General features: G+C 40.5%; 1 protein-coding gene across 3 annotated transcripts in view; it reads right to left on the minus strand.

Moving 5' to 3' along the window:
- Positions 1 to 21,411, minus strand: part of IQGAP2 (IQ motif containing GTPase activating protein 2) — a 295,320-nt gene that overhangs the window by 87,834 nt on the left and 186,075 nt on the right. For 2 of the 3 annotated variants that reach the window (XM_025923857.2, XM_086698507.1), the window contains 3 exons: positions 19,879 to 20,039; positions 14,335 to 14,459; positions 1,098 to 1,261 (listed from right to left, as the gene is read on the minus strand). In XM_025923857.2, coding sequence (XP_025779642.2) covers positions 1,098 to 1,261; positions 14,335 to 14,459; positions 19,879 to 20,039 — 450 coding nt within the window. Of the gene's footprint in view, positions 1 to 1,097; positions 1,262 to 10,959; positions 11,033 to 14,334; positions 14,460 to 19,878; positions 20,040 to 21,411 lie in introns of those variants that run through there. The other variant, XM_086698516.1, reaches the window with a different exon arrangement.

Here is a 21,411-nt window from a genome sequence, read left to right on the forward strand (position 1 = left end):
CTAAGTTTCATTATCTGTAAGTGATGATAAGGACATTTAACCCACATGGCTGTTATGGATTATTATGAGGATTATATGAGATAATATGCATACAAATACGCAGTATCATGCCTGGCAAACAACAGGTGCTCAATAAATGTTTGTTCTAATCAAAGATGTTGTTCCTGTTTCAGATGAGGCAGTTTCTGGGTTGTAAACACCTATACAGAGAAGACCTCCACTCCTTAAGGTTTTGCCTTGCAGCTGGAGACATGGCATCTATGAGTGGGGTCGGTTCCAGGGAGCATCTCTCTCTCACTCTCAAGGAACAGATCATAAGCTTCACCACTCAGCACCCTTCCAACACTGGCCAGTATCTGTGGAACACCTCCTAACACCAGTCTAAGCTCTGCAGCATGGAAAAAACCCTGTGCTCTTCAAAGGGACTGTGGCCAGGTCAGTCTCTTCCTGTGCTGAGAACAAACCAGGCTCACACCTGCCCAGCACTGTACTCCCAGCCTGCACCGTCCTGCTTTCCACCCACCTAACCAGCTCCTCCTTCCCTTCCAGGGGCAGCTCCTGTTCTCTCTCCATGACCACTCCTCTTAGGATTCTAGCCCACAAAAATCCATGGTCTCTGAAGTACTCGGTGCATGCCTTGTTTTCACACTGTGTCACATACTCATCTCTACTGTTATTTAACTCTTCTATATAAGAATGCCCACTACCTCCGTTTCTAAGCATCTTAAGGAGGACAGAGATCTTCAAATGTCATGTGTTCCTTCTACCCTTTTTCCCTCTACCACACACTATACAGTACACTATGTATACGGTATGTGCTCAGTAAATATCCAATGAATTGGAATCTGAACAAGAACCCACCCATCAGTGAGGTTTTAGTTAAAGTAAAAGCAGTGATTCGCTCTGGAGCCAGCTTCCTGCTCATGTTTGACACCAGGATAAAACTAGCCCTATTATTTCCATTTTGGTCCATAGGCAATTGTGGGAAGAGTATCTCATAAGCCGTAGGCAAAATAAATCAAGAAAATCCTCCCTCTCAGCCCTTCTCCCCCCACCCTGTCTGTAAATTTAAAAGCAACAAACCTACTAAGACTCACCATGAGTTTCTGCATTTTAGCATGGTATAAAACATCCTGGTAGTGCTGGGCGCAGTCTGGATCCACATCTTTGATCTTAGCAGTAGGTAAGAGCAGAGTATCTAAAGTTTTCAAAGCATTCCCTTCATCAATAGCTTCATTGATGTACCCTACAGCTACGATTCCTAGGGCAAGAAAAAAAGTTTTCCTCTTAAGTCACAATACATCATAAGTTCTCTAGAATCACCTATAAGAAAGGTGGAGTTAGAAAGGGGGTAGGGAACCCCCTGCACATAAGAAAACCTCTAAGCGCTAATAAGCAGAGCTGAGGCTGCAGGATACAAGGTCAATGTACAAAAGTGTAGAGTATTTCTACACACACTCATTGTACGATGTGAAAATGAAATGGAGGAGAAAATTCCATTTGGAATAGATTCCAATCACAACTACATTGTACCTACTTAAATCATAAACAGGAATAAATTTAACAAAAGGAGCACAAGACATGTACGCTGAAAACCACAAAACACTAATGAAAAAATTAAAGATGACCTAAATAAATGGAAAAATCATCTCATGTTCATGGATCCAAACAATACTGTTAAGGCGGAAATACTCCTCAAACTGATCAATAGATTCAGGGTAATCCCTATCAAAATCCCAATTGCATTTTTCTTTCAAACAGAAATTGACAAGCTGTATCTAAAATTCACATGTAAATGCAAGGGACCACGAATAACCAACGCAGTGTTGAAAAAAGAACAAAACTGGAGTTCTCTTAACAATTTCAAAACTTACTACAAAGCTACAGTTAATCAATACTGCATGCTGCTGGCATAAGGATAGATGTACGGATCAATGGAGAAGAATTTAGAGTTCAGAAATAAACCCTTACATTTGTGGGCAACTGATTTTTGACAAGGCTGCCAAGACAACTCAACAAGTACAAGTCTTTATAACAAATGGCACTGGGACAACTGGACAGCCACATGCATAAGAATGAAGCTGGACTCTCTACATCAGAGCCTACACAAAAAAATTACTCAAAATGGATCACAGACCGAAGTGTAAAAGCTTAATCTATGTAACACTTAGATGAAAACATAGGAGGAAATCTTTGTGGCCATGGGTTAGGTGCTAATTTTAATAGTGACATCAGAAACACAACTAAAGAAAAAAAATAAATACACGGGATGTAAAAATGCAAACTTTTATGCTTCAAAGGACACCAGAGAAAGTGAAGGCAATCTATAGAATGGGGGAAAATACTTGCAAATCCTCTATGTGATAAAAGACTTGTACACCTTATACACATGTATACCAGGTATATAAGGAATTCTTACAACTCAACAATAAGAAAGGAAAACCCAACTTAAAATGGGTAAAGGCCTTGAACACACACTTCTTGAAAGAAGATATACAAATGGCTAATAATCACATGAAAAGATACTCAGTATTAGTTATGAGGAAAATGCAAATCCAAATCACAATGAGATACCACTTCATATCCACTAGGATGGCAATAAAAATAAGACAAACAGTAACAAGTGTGAAGATGTGCTGACACTGGCACTCTCATACATTGCTGGTGGGAACAGAAAATGGTAGTCATAATGGAAAACAAGCAGTTCCTTAAAATACTAAACACAGAATTACCATCTGATCTAGCAATTCTACTCTTAGGTATATACACTTAAGGGAACCACAGGTTCACATAAAAACTTAGACACTATTCTACTTGTATGAAATATCCACAATGGGAAAATCCACAGAAACAAAGTAGACCAGTGGTTGCGGGTGGGGGGAACGGGAGGACAGGCAAAGGGGAGTGACTCTACAAAGTATCTTCTTGGGGTGATGAAAATGTTATGAATTTAGATAGTGTGATGGTAGTACAACTTTTTAAATCCATAAAAGTCACCATAAAAACAATCAATGGGTCAATTTTATGGTATATAAATTATATCTCAATGAAGGGGTTATAAAATGGGAGGACAACTTTATATACAAGTAGCAGGAGGAATGCTAATTTCTAGTGTAAACCTCACTTAGATAGCAGTGTGAAGGCAATGAGTGACAGAACCACAGAATAACAGAGCTGGAAAAATTTAATGTCGAGATGTACAGAAAAAAAAAAAACTGAAATACAAAGAGGTTTGCATAGACATTCTATTCTTTAGATTACGTTACCACTTTGTGAAGGATGCCAAAACAGAGATAGTTCTAAATCAAACAATTCCCTATAGTATCAGTGGAGCGAATTTCCAGGTCCATACAGTCCAATGCTGTCCAATAGAACATTTTGTGATGATGAAAACGTTCTCTGACTGGGCTGTCCAATACACTCCATGTAACTATTAAGCATTTAAAATGTGGCCAGTATGACTGACGAACTTAATTTTAAATTTTATCTAATTTTAATGATTAAAGTAGCTGCACGTAGTTGGGGAGTGTAGATAGGCCTCCTAGAGATTAATAGTCAGACATGTTTTTTAAGATAGTTTTAAGGTTTAGTTATGACTAATTACTATCACAAATTGCTTCTATGAAACCACCTGGTAAAATAACATCTGGAGCCCTAACTCATGGATATGCCAAAAGAATAATAACCGTATCTACCAGCTCAACCTTCTACCATCTCACCGCAGGTTCTTAGGAAATAGACTAGAAGGTCCAGGAAAGAAAAATACAGAGCAAAGTCATGGAACTTGGCAAATTTTTGCAACACCAGCAAAGGGTATCTATTTGGAGGCCCATTCTCCGTACTACCTTATTATTAAAAATAAATTATCAACCAGTCATAAAATACTACAGTATATGCAAGAATATACTTATATATAGTAGACACATGAACAATGTGGGGGTTAGGAGCACCAACACCCAGTGCAGTCAAAAATTCAGGTATAGGGAAGATGGCGGCGTAGGAGGATGCTGGGCTCACCGCGTCCTGCGGATCACTTAGATTCCACCCACACCTGCCTAAATAACCCAGAAAATCGCCAGAAGACTAGCAGAACGGATTCTCCGGAGGCAAGCGTAGACAAGAGGCCCACGGAAGAGGGTAGGAAGGGCGGAGAGGCGGTGCGTGCTCCACGGACTGGTGGGAGGGAGCCGGGACGGAGGGGCAGCCCGCCGGCAAAGGAGAGCTCGAGTCTGGCTTGAAAAGCGGAGGGGCTGGACTGCGTGGGTTCTGACAGCCAGCAGGACTTAACATCTGAAAGGTTTTAAGTTAACAGCTCTGCTCGGAGAACGGGAGGGCTGGAGGGCAACGGGAGGGAGAGTTGTTGAGCCCCAGACGACAGAGCGCAGCTTGGCGGGAAACAAAGGCGCTCGCCAGCACCATCTCCCTCGCCCATCCCCCAGCCAAAACCCCAAGGGAACCTGTTCCTGTCAGGGAACTTGCTTGCACCCTGCAAACACTGAATGCTGTGCTTCTGAGAATCCATCCCTCCGGCAGGTCTGACTCCCTCCCCAAGCGGATCTCCGAAGGAAAAGCGAGCTGAGCCTGCCCCTCCTGCCCCTGTGCACCTTGCCCATCCACCCCAGCTAATACGCCAGATCCCCAGCGCTACAAGTCTGGCAGTGTGCAAGTACCCCAGACAGGGGCCACACCACCCCACAGTGAATCCTGCCCCTAGGAGAGGGGAAGAGAAGGTACACACCAGTTTGACTGTGGCCCCAGCGGTGGGCTGGGGGCAGACATCGGGTCAGACTGCAGCCCCGCCCACCAACGCAAGTTATTCAAGACAGCACAGGGGAAGTGCCCTGCAGGTCCGCACCACTCCAGGGACTATCCAAAATGATGAAATGGAAGAATTCCCCTCAAAAGAATCTCCAGGAAATAACAACAGCTAACGAACTGGTCAAAAAGGATTGAAACAATATAACAGAAAGTGAATTTAGAATAACAGTCATAAAATTAATCGCTGGGCTTGAAAACAGTATAGAGGACAGCAGAGAATCTATTGCTACAGAGATCAAGGGACTAAGGAACAGCCAGGAGGAGCTAAAAAATGCTATTAATGATCTGCAAAATAAAATGGAGACAACCATGGCTCGGATTGAAGAGGCAGAGGAGAGAATAGGTGAACTAGAAGATAAAATTATGGAAAAAGAAGAAGCTGAGAAAAAGAGAGATAAAAAAATCCAGGAGTATGAGGGGAAAATTAGAGAACTAAGTGATGCACTAAAGAGAAATAATCTACGCATAATTGGTATTCCAGAGGAGGAAGAGAGAGGGAAAGGTGCTGAAGGTGTACTTGAAGAAATAATAGCTGAGAACTTCCCTGATCTGGGGAAGGAAAAAGGCACTGAAATCCAAGAGGCACAGAGAACTCCCTTCAGACGTAACTTGAATCGATCTTCTGCACAACATATCATAGTGAAACTGGCAAAATACAAGGATAAAGAGAAAATTCTGAAAGCAGCTAGGGATAAAAGTGCTCTAACATATAAAGGGAGACCTATAAGACTCGTGACCAATCTCTCTACTGAAACCTGGCAGGCCAGAAAGGAATGGCAGGAGATCTTCAATGTGAGGAACAGGAAAAAATATGCAGCCGAGAATCCTTTATCCAGCAAGTCTGTCATTTAGAATAGAAGGAGAGATAAAGGTCTTCCCAAACAAACAAAAACTGAAGGAATTCGTCACCACTAAACCAGCCCTACAAGACATCCTAAGGGGGATCCTGTGAGACAAAGTACCAGAGACATCGCTACAAGCATGAAACCTACAGACATCACAATGACTCTAAACCCATATCTTTCTATAATAACACTGAATGTAAATGGACTAAATGCGCCAACCAAAAGACATAAGGTATCAGAATGGATAAAAAAACAAGACCCATCTATTTGCTGTCTACAAGAGACTCGTTTTAGACCTGAGGACACCTTTAGATTGAGAGTGAGGGGATGGAGAACTATTTATCATGCTACTGGAAGTCAAAAGAAAGCTGGACTAGCCATATTTATATCAGACAAACTAGACTTTAAAGGCTGTAACAAGAGATGAAGAAGGGCATTATAGAATCATTACAGGGTCTATCCATCAGGAAGAGCTAACAATTATAAATGTCTATGCGCCGAATACGGGAGCCCCCAAATATATAAAACAATTACTCATAAACATAAGCAACCTTATTGATAAGAATGTGGCAATTGCAGGGGACTTTAACACCCCACTTACAGAAATGGATAGATCATCTAGACACACGGTCAATAAAGAAACAAGGGCCCTGAATGAGACATTGGATCAGATGGACTTGACAGATATATTTAGAATTCTGCATCCCAAAGCAACAGAATATACTTTCTTCTCGAGTGCACATGGAACATTCTCCAAGATAGATCATATACTGGGTACAAAACAGCCCTTCATAAGTATACAAGAATTGAGATTATACCATGCATACTTTCAGACCACAATGCTATGAAGCTTGAAATCAACCACAGGAAAAAGTCTGGAAAACCTCCAAAAGCATGGAGATTAAAGAACACCCTTCTAAAGAATGAGTGGGTCAACCAGGCAATTCGAGAAGAAATCAAAAAATATATGGAAACAAACGAAAATGAAAATACAACAATCCAAACGCTTTGGGATGCAGCAAAGGCAGTCCTGAGAGGAAAATACATTGCAATCCAGGCCTATCTCAAGAAACAAGAAAAATCCCAAATACAAAATCTAACAGCACACCTAAAGGAAATAGAAGCAGAACAGCAAAGGCAGCCTAAACCCAGCAGAAGAAGAGAAATAATAAATATCAGAGCAGAAATAAACAATATAGAATCTAAAAAAACTGTAGAGCAGATCAATGAAACCAAGAGTTGGTTTTTTGAAAAAATAAACAAAATTGACAAACCTCTAGCCAGGCTTCTCAAAAAGAAAAGGGAGATGACCCAAATAGATAAAATCATGAATGAAAATGGAATTATTACAACCAATCCCTCAGAGATACAAGCAATTATCAGGGAATACTATGAAAAATTATATGCCAACAAACTGGACAACCTGGAAGAAATGGACAAATTTTTAAACACCCACACGCTTCCAAAACTCAATCATGAGGAAACAGAAAGCTTGAACAGACCCATAACCAGCGAAGAAATTGAATCAGTTATCAAAAATCTCCCAACAAATAAGAGTCTAGGACCAGATGGCTTCCCAGGGGAGTTCTACCAGACATTTAAAGCAGAGATAACACCTATCCTTCTCAAGCTATTCCAAAAAATAGAAAGGGAAGGAAAACTTCCAGACTCATTCTATGAAGCCAGCATTACTTTGATTCCTAAACCAGACAGAGACCCAGTAAAAAAAAGAGAACCACAGGCCAATATCCCTGATGAATACGTATGCAAAAATTCTCAATAAGATACTAGCAAATCAAATTCAACAGCATATAAAAAGAATTATTCACCATGATCAAGTGGCATTCACTCCTGGGATGCAGAGATGGTTCAACATTCGCAAATCAATCAACGTGATACATCACATTAATAAAAGAAAAGAACCCTATGATCCTGTCAATCAATGCAGAAAAGGCATTTGACAAAATTCAGCACACTTTCTTAATAAAAACCCTTCAGAAAGTCGGGATAGAAGGAACATACTTAAACATCATCAAAGCCATTTATGAAAAGCCCACAGCTAACATCATCCTCAATGGGGAAAAACTGAGAGCTTTTTCCCTGAGATCAGGAACATGACAGGGATGTCCACTCTCACCGCTGTTGTTTAACAGTGTTGGAAGTGCTAGCATCAGCAATCAGACAATAAAAGGAAATCAAAGGCATCAAAATTGGCAAAGATGAAATCAAGCTTTCACTTTTTGCAGATGACATGATCTTATACATGGAAAATCCGATAGACTCCACCAAAAGTCTGCTAGAACTGATACATGAATTCAGCAAAGTTGCAGGATACAAAATCAATGTACAGAAATCAGTTGCATTCTTATACACTAATAATGAAGTAACCGAAAGACAAATAAAGAAACTGATCCCATTCACAATTGCACCAAGAAGCATAAAATACCTAGGGATAAATCTAGCCAAAGATGTACAAGATCTGTATTCTGAAAACTATAGAAACCTTATGAAGGAAATTGAAGAAGATATAAGGAAATGGAAAAACATTCCGTGCTCATGGATTGGAAGAATAAATATTGTCAAAATGTCAATACTACCCAAAGCTATCCACACATTCAATGCAATCCCAATCAAAATTGCACCAGCAATCTTCTCAAAGCTAGAACAAACAATCCTAAAATTCATATGGAACCACAAAAGGCCCCGAATCGCCAAAGTAATTTTGAAGAAGACCAAAGCAGGAGGCATCACAATCCCAGACTTTAGCCTCTACTACAAAGCTGTAATCATCAAGACAGCATGGTATTGGCACAAAAACAGACACATAGACCAATGGAATAGAATAGAAACCCCAGAACTAGACCCACAAACGTATGGCCAACTAATCTTAGACAAAGCAGGAAAGAACATCCAATGGAAAAAAGACAGTCTCTTTAACAAATGGTGCTGGGAGAACTGGACAGCAACATGCAGAAGGTTGAAACTAGACCACTTTCTCACACCATTCACAAAAATAAACTCAAAATGGTTAAAGGACCTGAATGTGAGACAGGAAACCATCAAAACCCTAGAGGAAAAAGCAGGAAAAGACCTCTCTGACCTCAGCCGTAGCAATCTCTTACTTGACACATCCCCAAAGGTAAGGGAATTAAAAGCAAAAATGAACTACTGGGACCTTATGAAGATAAAAAGCTTCTGCACAGCAAAGGAAACAACCAACGAAACTAAAAGGCAACCAACGGAATGGGAAAAGATATTTGCAAATGACATATTAAATAAAGGGTTAGTATCCAAAATCTGTAAAGAGCTCACCAAACTCCACACCCGAAAAACAAATAACCCGGTGAAGAAATGGGCAGAAAACATGAATAGACACTTCTCTAAAGAAGACATCTGGATGGCCAACAGGCACATGAAAAGATGCTCAACGTCGCTCCTCATCAGGGAAATACAAATCAAAACCACACTCAGGTATCACCTCACGCCAGTCAGAGTGGCCAAAATGAACAAATCAGGAGACTATAGATACTGGAGAGAATGTGGAGAAACGGGAACCCTCTTGCACTGTTGGTGGGAATGCAAACTGGGACAGCCACTCTGGAAAACAGTGTGGAGGTTCCTCAAAAAATTAAAAATAGACCTACTCTATGACCCAGCAATAGCACTGCTAGGAATTTACCCAAGGGATACAGGAGTACTGATGCAAAGGGGCACTTGTACCCCAATGTTTATAGCAGCACTCTCAACAATAGCCAAATTATGGAAAGAGCCTAAATGTCCATCAACTGATGAAACGATAAAGAAATTGTGGTTTATATACACAATGGAGTACTATGTGGCCATGAGAAAGAATGAAATATGGCCCTTTGTAGCAACGTGGGTGGAACTGGAGAGTGTTATGCTAAGTGAAATAAGCCATACAGAGAAAGACAGATACCATATGTTTTCACTCTTATGTGGATCCTGAGAAACTTAACAGGAACCCATGGGGGAGGGGAAGGAAAAAAAAAAAGAGGTTAGAGTGGGAGAAAGCCAAAGCATAAGAGACTCTTAAAAACTGAGAACAGGGGCGCCTGGGTGGTGCAGTCGGTTAAGCGTCCGACTTCAGCCAGGTCACGATCTCGCGGTCCGGGAGTTCGAGCCCCGCGTCAGGCTCTGGGCTGATGGCTCGGAGCCTGGAGCCTGTTTCCGATTCTGTGCCTCCCTCTCTCTCTGCCCCTCCCCCGTTCATGCTCTGTCTCTCTCTGTCCCAAAAATAAATAAAAAACGTTGAAAAAAAAAATTAAAAAAAAAAAACAAAAAAAAACAAAACTGAGAACAAACTGAGGGTTGATGGGGGGTGGGAGGGAGGGGAGGTGGGTGATGGGTATTGAGGAGGGCACCTTTTGGGATGAGCACTGGGTGTTGTATGGAAACCAATTTGACAATAAATTTCATATATTGAAAAAAAATCAGGTATAATTTTTTACTCCCCCCAAATTTAACTAATCAGAGCTTACTACTGGCTGGAAGCCTCAGTAATAACATAGTCAAGTAACATGTATTCTTACAATGAGTAAGCCAGAGAAAAGAAAATGTTAAGAAAATCCTAAGAGAAAATATATTTAGAGTACTCTACTGATTAAAAAAAAAAAACGTATAGTTCAAACCACGCTGTTCAAGGGTCAACTGTATATGCACACACATATACACACACACACAAACGGGGTTTTTTCACTTCCCAGCTTAGTGCTGATGTACAAGAACTAGGAAAGAAGATAAACATTAACAAGCAGTAAGTTTTGAAAATAAATATTCCTAAAGCCAAACTCACTATTTCTCATTCTGTCAGTTATTTTTTCAAACACAATCATAAGTCACTTTACTAATGTGACATGCTATGGAATAAAGTAGTTACAATTTTTAAGAAGTATCTTCATCCCGATATTCAAACGCTAAGAATGAAGAGATTTATCTGTAGAAGAAAAGGGATGATCTAAAAGGGCAGAAATTATTCTAGATTCTAACACTTAAACATGTTTGAAGAAAAAGCAAAAATAGTTCCCTAACACTCAAGTTACATGATTTGAAAACATTGGAAGAACTCAGGAAAGTCTAAGTACTATCCACATACAGGGTATTATCGTTTTACCCTGTAGTAGTTACAACCTGGAGAGCATGGTATACTTCATATCATTCCCTGGACACGAAGTCTCTTCGGTAGACTGTTCCAAATACTTTTAAACACCCCATCCAAAAATGATCTTAACAGAACTATGTCTGAGAAAAAGAATATGTGTTCCTAATGGCCAGTCACCTGGGAGTGAGTGCATTCCAGCTGACTTGGTTGAAACCACTTGTTTAAATTTTTGTTTGATATGTTTCTAAGAACACAAGCTCCTGAGGTCATAGTAAATGACCTCACAGGACATGTAAGACCTACCCAGAAGCCACCAGGGCACATGCGCATCACTTCCTCTGTTTATAAGAGAAGGGAAAATCCCATTGCTGAGCGCCAGTTCATGACCCACTTCTTTAAACCATCACAGAGACTATAATGTTCTATTCCAGTGAGACAGTGGATATTCTCTTACAGCTCATGCATTTGAGATAGCAGATGAGTTAACCTACAAAGACAAGTACCTACTAAATTAAAAAAGCAAAAATTCAAAGGAACAAAACTACCTTGTTTCGGCTACGTGGTTAAACTGATGCTCCTCTCTGGCTCCACCAGGAAAAGTGAACTTTCCAGGAAGAAATCAACAGAGCCTCCAAGTCTGAGGAAATGCACTTAGCATCTTCTCTATTAAATGCACCTTCCACATTTAGCATTTCCCATTAGCTGTGGTACCTTATCCACATCACAATTCAGACACAGGATTAGACCTTGAAGTGTGTGGCAGGGGCAGGGTGGGAAAGGTAAAACACTTTCAAGGTGTCCATGAAAAATCCTTAGCCCTTTGGGGTGGTTTAATTACTATACTGTGCAATTTATGTCTGTTCACAATGGTGTATATTTTTATGTAGCTTTTAAAACAATTACATAAACAGAGGATATCACACTCAAGAATTCAAGAACTTTGAACAAAAATACCTCATTGTGACCTAATAAAACAAACCAAAGCACAGAGAAATTATATATTCTGCACTGAGTTCTCCAAATTCTAGAAAGGAAATGTGATAAAGAAGTCTCTGAAATAACTACTGTGGTTATGGCATATGCCCTTCATGACATGATAATCAAAGGAAATATGATAACAGCCATGTGACGTACAGCCCATGGAAAATACATGTAGTGTAGATGCCTATACAGACAAATCCATACCAATCCAAAGATACCAATCCAAAAATATTTCTGCTTAGATATAACACCCACCTAACAAAAAGCCATTCTTTTTTTTAAGTGATACAAATGTTACTTGTTTTTCTTTTCCTAAAAAAAAAGCAAAAGCTCTACTGGATAGTCTGCAACAAAAATGGCATCCTCCACCCTGCTTTTTAATTAACGTCCAGAATGGGAGTAAAAGTACAACCACTTAGCACTGAGAACTAATGCACCTTTGCCATAAAAGCAGCACATACAGAAATTACCAAAGGCCTGGACTGTGGGTATTGCCAGCAAGAACTAGGAAAAAATGAGAAAACAAAGATGGGACCTGATTCTTAGTTTTGCTTACCGAAACAGAGGAGTCCTACTCTTGAAGTGGATTAGCCAAAGCACTCAAACAATTGCTGCAGGAAACTCAAGAGTGTGCAGCTGGGAGTCAAGTAGCAGGGCAGGAGGGCAGGGGGCTGGGGGTGTGAACTTTGTAACAGGACATACACTAGTGTCCGTCCAGACCAGACGATATCAAACATCTGCTCACATTAGTGCTTCCCTCTTGACTAACATCTGGCAAGAACCACCAGCGACCAAGGCAATATGTCAGAAAAAAGCTAAGTGGGCTGTGTGCAAACTGTCCGATTGCAGGGATTCCGAAATGTCTCCAAGGACACGCAGAGAGGCAGCAGCAAGCTGTGTGGTCAGAGAAGAGGAAATTTAGATTTATAGAACTTAAAAAGGACAAAATGAAGAAACTGCCTGGATGTATGTGTAACAGTGGCCCATCTGTGAATATGATGTCAAGGTAGCATATCTGAATACATGTTATCTATTAGGCACCTAGAGTAAGATGTTTAACGACAACAGCAACAACAACAACAACAACAACAACAACAACAAAACAAACCCTGCCATGATGCTGGCCACAGGGCTCATAGGAAAGAGTAAAGAAAGCAAAGCAGATTATGCAAATGCAATTAAATAACAAAGTCATATGTTTTTATCTCAACAGGGATTTTACTATCCCAAAGTTAGATTCTGCCTTAGAAGACCAGACCTAAGACCTCACCAAAACGCACTAGAACAGCCTAAATGTGTGAGAGAACTATCTGCCTACTGGGTCAGCAAACTTAGAATGAGTTATAGGTCAAAGATGGAGGACAGAGGGGAGGTCACGGACATCAGCGATCTTAATTTAAATGTTGCTGACAATGGGGCGCCTGGGTGGCGCAGTCGGTTAAGCGTCCGACTTCAGTCAGGTCACGATCTCGCGGTCCGTGAGTTCGAGCCCCGCGTCAGGCTCTGGGCTGATGGCTTGGAGCCTGGACCCTGTTTCAGATTCTGTGTCTCCCTCTCTCTCTGCCCCTCCCCCGTTCATGCTCTGTCTCTCTCTGTCCCAAAAATAAATAAATAAACGTTGAAAAAAAAAATTAAAAAAAAAATAAATAAATGTTGCTGACAAATCAAAGAGCTCAGAGGAAGCCAAAGATGATGGTGCTAGTTTGTTTTTATGATGAAACAGACCACGTGGAACTTGAATTTGATAGTTCATGCTACAGGAAAGCAGTGACTACACTAACTGCTCAGTTACAGAGCTCTTGATTCCACACTCTGTTTTGCAAGCAAGAGGCAAATGATAAGGAGGCAAGTGTATCTTCAAGAAAGCATGTTTCAGAGCATATCTTCTTGGGTCACGCAGGTAGCTCATAGTTTCTAGATACACAGTCAATCATCAATCATGGTATGTGATCCTATAGTTTTTGTTCCAATTTCTTCTTAGGGTAGGAACATGTTCAAACTTCAAAAAAAAAAAAAAAGCCCAAATAAAAGATCAAAATAAAGTTGAGCATCTAAAAAATTGAGTTATGGGGCACCTGGGTGGCTCAGTCAGTGAAGCGTCCGACTCCCACTCAGGTCATGATCTCACCGTTCGTGGGTTCGAGCCCTGTGTCGGGCTCTGTGCTGACAGCTCAGAGCCTGGAGCCTGCTTCAGATTCTGTCTCCCCCTCTCTCTCTGCCCCTCCCCTGTTCATGCTCTGTGTCTCTCTCCAAAATGAATAACATTCAAAAAAATTTTAAAAACTGAGTTAACTAGAGTATTCACCTGTGAAGTATAAATAAGAAAACATGAGGACTTCTGTTTACATATTTTTATCCCATCCTTTTATGTCTTTTTGTGTATGCTTTGTAATGCATGTACGGTGACACAGTATTACAGGCAAAAAATTTATATATACACATGCATATCAGGGAAGAGTGCTCTCTTGGGGCTCCATGAGCAAAAATCTGCATTCCTAATCTAGGGAACTAAGTAGTCCAGAAACCTCAGTTGCTCATTATACTATGAGAAGGAACGTGTTCCATACTTACGATCGTTTTCTTCTTGAATTTGAATATTCACCATATCTATACACTTCTGAATTTCATTCCAGCTTAAATTCTCTTGCCCTTGGGATAAGGCTTCCAGCTTCATGGTGAATAGTGCATTTGTGTAACTGTGGAAAAGAAGAGAATCATTAACACTAATCAGAGACACTCACTCTTTGCTCATTTTGTGCATCTCAAATTTGGCACATGGCCAAAAGTAGATGCTATAAGGTTAAAAAGGAGAAAGACACATGAAATGTTCTTTCACACCTTTGTGAACATACAACAAGCTTACTTATATTACATTTTTTTTCTTAAAGATACTTTATGTACAAATGCTGGTTTTTTTAAATTTTTTTTTTTAATGTTTATTTTTGAGACAAAGAGAGACAGAGCATGAACGGGGGAGGGTCAGAGAGAGAGGGAGACACAGAATCGGAAACAAATGCTGTTTAATGAAAGTACCTCAAAATCCAACCTTGTACCCAACTTAAGCAAAAAAAAAAAAAAAAAAACCCTTGAAGTCCTCAACTCTACGAAACTGCTTTCTTCCCCCTCAGTTACTAATTTTCCTTGCCTTTGCATGTTTTGACTCTGTTGAGGCTGTAGGTAATTTTTTTTTAAGTTGGCTCCAAGCCCAGCATGGAGCTCAACGTGGGATTTGAATTCACAACACTGAGATCAAGCCCTGAGCTGAGATCAAGAGTCAGATGCTTAACCAAGTGAGCCACCCAGGCATCCCCCAGATAAGTTTTATGTGATAAAATTCAGAATTACCATGGTTCTCAACCATGGTTCTCAACCCTTCTCATTTTTCTTGTTCCTTCCAGAAACTCTGATGAATAACACACATTTTCACTATACAGTTTCTTGATAAGGTGGTATAGGGGTTGAATCAGAATGTTGTAAAATCCCTCCTCACCTGTCCATTTTTCGTAAGGCTCCACAGCACCTACTGAAAAACCTCCCTCTGTGTCCAGTCACTGCCACAGCACACTTATACCTCATTTCTGACCTCTGACCCTCTTTATTATGGAAAACAGAGTTTTGTCAACCACCTCAATTCCTTGCCTTGGTTGGGGAATTTTAGGGTAAAAAAATTATCCACCTTGATATATTAAGAAACTGTCATTTCTCAACAGTCAATTTTCCCAGTTAAAAATCACAGAACCAATGTTGCAACCGTAAGCTACCATGAGCTACTCTAGCCTAAAGTAAAGAAACTCAATAGTTTAGTTTGCTTTTGCATTGCGCCGTGGAAATAAAGATCAGTCTTCTACGTACATATTTATTCACTATGCATTTTGACTTCTGAATAGCATCTTTGGATTGCTAACAGCAGAGGTTAAAAAAAGGAACCTCACGTTCAGTTTATTTTATTTTTTTTAACGTTTATTTATTTATTTTTGAGACAGGGAGAGACACAGCATGAACAGGGGAGGGTCAGAGAGAGGGAGACACAGAATCTGAAGCAGGCTCCAGGCTCTGAGCTGTCAGCACAGAGCCCGACACGGGGCTAGAACTCACGGACCGCGAGATCATGACCTGAGCCGAAGTCGGCCGCTTAACCGACTGAGCCACCCAGGCGCCCCAATAACATCACGTTCAGTTTAAAATTGTTTTCCTGGGACGCCTGGGTGGCTCAGTCAGTTGAGTGTCTGACTCTTGGTTTCAGCTCAGGTCACGACTTCACCGTTTGTGGGTTTGAGCCCCATGCTGGGTTCTGCACTAACAGAGCACCACTCGCTTGCCAAATAAACCAACTATTGAAAAAAATTGTTTTCCTGATTGTGACCAATTTTCTCAAAATTCTGCGTGCTTAAAGGCGCACAGAGTGCCTACAGAGTGTAGCTTGAGAGGGAAAAACATCATTCAGTGTAGGAAGTGGTGGCGATGATCCTTTATCTGTGACCGAATGAGGGATCACTAAATTCAGGCTTGAAACTGGCTGTCATGTTTGAGATTTTCACCCTACCACTCCTTATAAGCCTAGGAAAACATATATATAAATATATATATTACTATATAGTAATTACTAGTAAATTATAGTAAATATATAGTAGTATATATTTACTAGTAAATATATAGTAAATATATAAATATATATAATAAATATATTTATATGTAAATATATATAAATAAATATATATAAATATATATAAATAAATATATTACTAGTAAATATATAGTAAATTACTATATAGTATATATAGTAATATATATATAAATAATACTGGATATATTATATAATAGATATATTATATAAATATAGTAATATATTTATAGTAGTATATAAATAATACTGGATACAATAACAAAATGGATAAACTTCAACTTGCACTTGTTAATACCCCTTATAGACAGAGACCATTCTGTAAGCAAGTGCGAAATCCCCATGGGCATTTCACATGCTTAACATCTAAATGATGATCCGATGGGAATAAAACGAGAAAGCTTAAGGAGGAATGCAGAAAAAAATCCCAGAATTGCACGTAGCTTCTTTAGAAACAAAATGAATCAACGATGGCCAAAAGGAAGAGATTTTACAAGTAATGCAGCAGAACTCCACTGGCTTTTCCATGTGAGGATGAGTGTCCGGTACTAAGGGACCAACCACAGAAATACTCTGCAGTTCACCCTCACAGAGAGATCCGAGTCCTTTCCCTCCACACCTCTCTGAGCTCTCCTCACTGTTTGCTACAGGCAGACCAGTAATGCTGCATTTCTAACAGACTTCTGAAGCTCCAAGAGGATTACAATCCCAATTCACTTCGGCCAATGATTATTAACATGAAACCAACGTGGCAAGGCCTGTGGCAGGCATGCAGGGCTGTGAGCATGAACAAGGTGCAGGAGCTTTCAGCCCAGGGGTTAAGAAGACAGAAACTCCAACAGGGTATAAAAGCAGAGCACAAGAAAGGTCGTAAGAGACAGTCCAGGAGAGTAGAAATAACGAAGTTCCAAGGAAGAAGTGGGAGGAAATCCTTAGTGGTAGAGCACCTTGCCCGAAACAGGCATCAAGCCAAGTATTTAATCTTCGAAACTGTTCTGCAGATGCAGAGTGAGTGTTTTTGCTTTTTTTTGTGTGTGTGTGCTTAGATGAGGAGACAAGACTATGAAGAGTCAGACTCAAGTATGTGTGACTCTGGTGCTATGTTCCTCTAACCACAGAATGCTAGTTCTCAGGAGAGATGACATTAGCTGGGGTGGAGAGAAGTACGGAAATAATTTGTGAAAGCATAATCTATGGAAGGCAGCTCTGGGAGTGTGCCAGGACAGGGGTGACCGGCACTCCATTCCCGGTGGGGACACGACCATGCAGAGCAGCAGGCAGGCCAGAAAGTCCACAGTGTATTAGGATCCAGGTTGGCTGAGGTGCAAAACACAAGGAGAGCTGGACGGAGAGCTAAGGTCAGAACAACATGTTTACAGTGAGGAGTATGTTCTTAATTCAGATGAGAACAAGAAACAAATGGAGAGCATTATAGCCACAGCTACATTTAGAACAATTAATCTGGGACAACATATGCCTAGAGCCAATACCAACTAGACAGCACTTTGGTGAGAATTAGACAAATGAGTCTTTCTGGGAAACCACAGCCCAAGGGTGGAAGCCACGGTAAACACGTTGACACTCTGTCTGATTCATCAAGGTTGCCCTGCCCCACACGCCTGTGCTATGAAGAACTTGGGAAAGCATGGGGTGAGGCCCAGATAGAGCCACGTTTCTTCATCTTGAAAACCTGTGAACTTGGGTTTCCAAGAACTGAGTTAAAAAGCTGATGACCAGGCAAGTAAAATGCCGAGGCTGAGAAGATCAATGAGGGCTGTCAGTACAAGAACCAAAGGGGACCTTGAAATCTCATCTCGGTACTGGTCATCCAGCTGGCCCAGAAAGTGCTTAAGTCAAGCTTTAAAAAGATTATTAAAAATGAGCAAATTTTCAAAGTTTCCCATACTGAATACTTGAACTCTGAGGCTGTATCTGTAGGCCCAAGTTGAAAACCACAGGGGTAAAAATGGTTTTCAAATGGGGTGTGAGACCATTTCCTTAACAGGTCATTTGTAAATTGGGGAGGTAGTGAGGAATTTTCGTAATCAAAGTGGATGATCTGGAGGGAGGGAGCACGGTTATTTAGAGGACAGCGGCCAGGATGCCCAGTGGGTGGGACAGTCATGACAATTACCTCACCAAGACATCCCATTACAGCCCCACAGGGCTGTATGTTTCATAAAGGAGTGACCAGCTTTGTCTTCCACTTAAGCACTGAGGGAAAGCAGCAAAGACTGGTTAGATGAGAATAAATGAGGAGGATAGAAAAGACACAGGAGGACCAATCTGGAAGTGATGACAGAAGTAAAGGTGAAAAATCAAATTAGGTACTGGCTGGGAAATGGGGACCTTTGACAGAGCTAACACCCCCAGACTGGCTGTTGTCAGGGAAGGAGATGAGCAGGCTGTTCATAGCACAAGGCAGCAGAGGGCTGAGGAAAATGAGTTGAACTTGAGGTTTCTAAGCTTGGGGAAGAGAATGGTGCCATTCGAAATAGTGGAGGTGGAAATAAATTACTTTGGTAACAGACTCAAGAGTTATATTAACCAGGTGGCCAAATTTATGCAGAATAAGAGCATCAGTTTCTCCAAGAAGACTAAAAAGCAAACTCTTCTGTCCTACCGCTTTGGGGCCATTCTCTCCACAGACAAGTGGTAAAGCATTTTAAAAAAATCTAAAGTCTTTTCAGTTTTCTTGTACAATGTACATGATCCAAGACAATTACCCAATCTACCTATTTAAGTAGTTCCAGCTGGAATCAGGACCTGAAAAGAGCTTTTGTCAAGATCTATGCAGACATCTCCCCCTAGTGGCTAACAAGAATCCAGGACAGAAAATCACTCCTTTTAACTTGGGACCTTTGTCTTACGGAATCTCTGATGGGCTCCTTATTCTGGCCCTTTAATTTTCTCTCTAGAACTGCTATAGCATTTTATACTATCAAGCAGCATATTTCAGAAACATGAAATGGAAGCTGCTAAACTGAGACTGTTATCCACTAACACGACCCACTGTGGTCTCAGGATTCCTTTGGCTTAACAATCAAAAAGAACAGGGTTTGAGATTCAGCTGCCCAACTGTAGGTCCATAAATCCAAGTTTAGTTCTCTCATCAGTAAAATAAAAGAAGATTAGACTGGATGGTTATTAAAGTTCCTTCCAACTCTTCTACATTCAGTTGTCTCCAAAAGAAGCCCAAGGGAAGGTATGTTTTCAATAGTTCTTTTTTTTTTAGCCTATCCAATAATCTTTGGTAATGACAAATCAATCAGTCAAAGCCACAATGTGATCATTTTTAGACTCTTTGTCCCCCTAAAAGAAAGGCTGTAAAAAAGGACGCATATTAGAAGGACTCTCAAAACAAAGTAGACTAGCTTTTAAGAACATGAGTACAGAGATAGGGAATTCTTCAGCAAAGAACACATCTTTAATATGCAAGATCTGCCAAACACACATTTCTGCATTAAAAGGAGATTTGGAAGATGTTCCCTTACCGTTCTACATATGATTCATCCAGATTATTGAAGCCTATTGTTGGGCTTCTGAGCTGATTCTGCACAGACATAAGATCATTGTTTTCCAAGGCCTGGTTTAGTAAAGCAACAGCAGACAGCATTTCCACTGCAATCAAGAGCTCCTCGTGGGCCAAGTAGTTCTGTTGAAAAATGTAAGCAATAAAAGTTTCCCAAATTACACACTTCATGTATGTGATGGGGTTTTAGAATGCATTTTTTTTTTTTAAAGTAGGTTCCACGTCCATCATGGAGCCCAACTTGAGGCTTGAACTCACAATCATGGGATCAAAACCTGAGCTGAGATCAAGAGTTGAATGCTTAACTGACTGAACCACCCAGGCACCACTAGAATGCATATTTCAAAGAACAATGAAAAATTAAAGATTTTGAGAACCCAGGAGGAAGAGGGCTCACTGGCTACCTGTTTGTCACTGGCTTTAAAGAATAGGTGAAGACTTCCGGGTTGTCCTTAGCTGATCATTTTGGGGACAGAGTTAATGGCAACCAATGGTTATGATTCCACAAACATGTGCATTTCCATAATTGATTCCCGCCAGTTTTATTAGCTGCTTACAGGCTCAGACTTACTAAATAATTAAGTGAAGGATTAGACAATGCTGTCACTGTCTCAGGGTGTGAGGTTAAGATTTTAGGGAGTGATTTTCAGTTTAAATTAAGAGTAAGGAAAAAAGGGGAGAATTTCACCTATAACCCCAGAAAGATAAACTACAATTGTTAAGGCAAGAGTATCAATTCTAGTTCCAAAAAAGTTAGTCTGAGTCACTCTTTAATAACTGGGTAGAAAATTTAAAATATACTCTGAGTCCTGAATATTTGAAGAAATGTGAAGTGTATCTTTTGGTAAATGTAAGTAGGATTTATAATTCTGGATTTGCCTTATTTAAAAAAAATACAGCTCATGGTAGGTATTCTTGTGATGTGCATAGCATAAAGTATAAACTTCTCAAGTCACTATCTTGCACGCTTGAAATTAATATAGCATTGTGTATCAACTATACTCAAATGAGGGACACCTAAGTGGCTTAGTTGGGTGAGCGTCTGACTCTTGATTTCGGTTCAGGTCATTATCTCTTGGTTCATGAGATCAAGCCTTCACTGGGTTCTGCTCTGTCAGTGTGGAGCCTGCTTGGGATTCTCTTTCTCCTTCTCTTTCTCTGCCCCTCCCTTGCTTATGCTCTCTGTCTCTCAAAACAAATAAATAAACCTAAAAAAAAAACTATACTCGGGGCGCCTGGGTGGTTCAGTCGGTTGGGCGGCCGACTTCGGCTCAGGTCATGATCTCGCAGTCTGTGAGTTCGAGCCCCGCGTCGGGCTCTGTGCTGACCTGCTCAGAGCCCGGAGCCTGTTTCGGATTCTGTGTTTCCCTCTCTCTCTGACCCTTTTTTAATTTTTAAAAAAAAAATTAAAAAAAAAAAAACTATACTCAAATAAATTAAAAAAAACAACCCATCTTACACTTTAGAACACCTTCCCCCTTAAATGTTCTCTTCC

Source organism: Puma concolor, chromosome A1 (genome assembly GCF_028749965.1).
Source record: "Puma concolor isolate L17-30 chromosome A1, mPumCon1.1.hap2, whole genome shotgun sequence".
In the NCBI taxonomy this organism is placed as follows: Eukaryota; Metazoa; Chordata; class Mammalia; order Carnivora; family Felidae; genus Puma; species Puma concolor.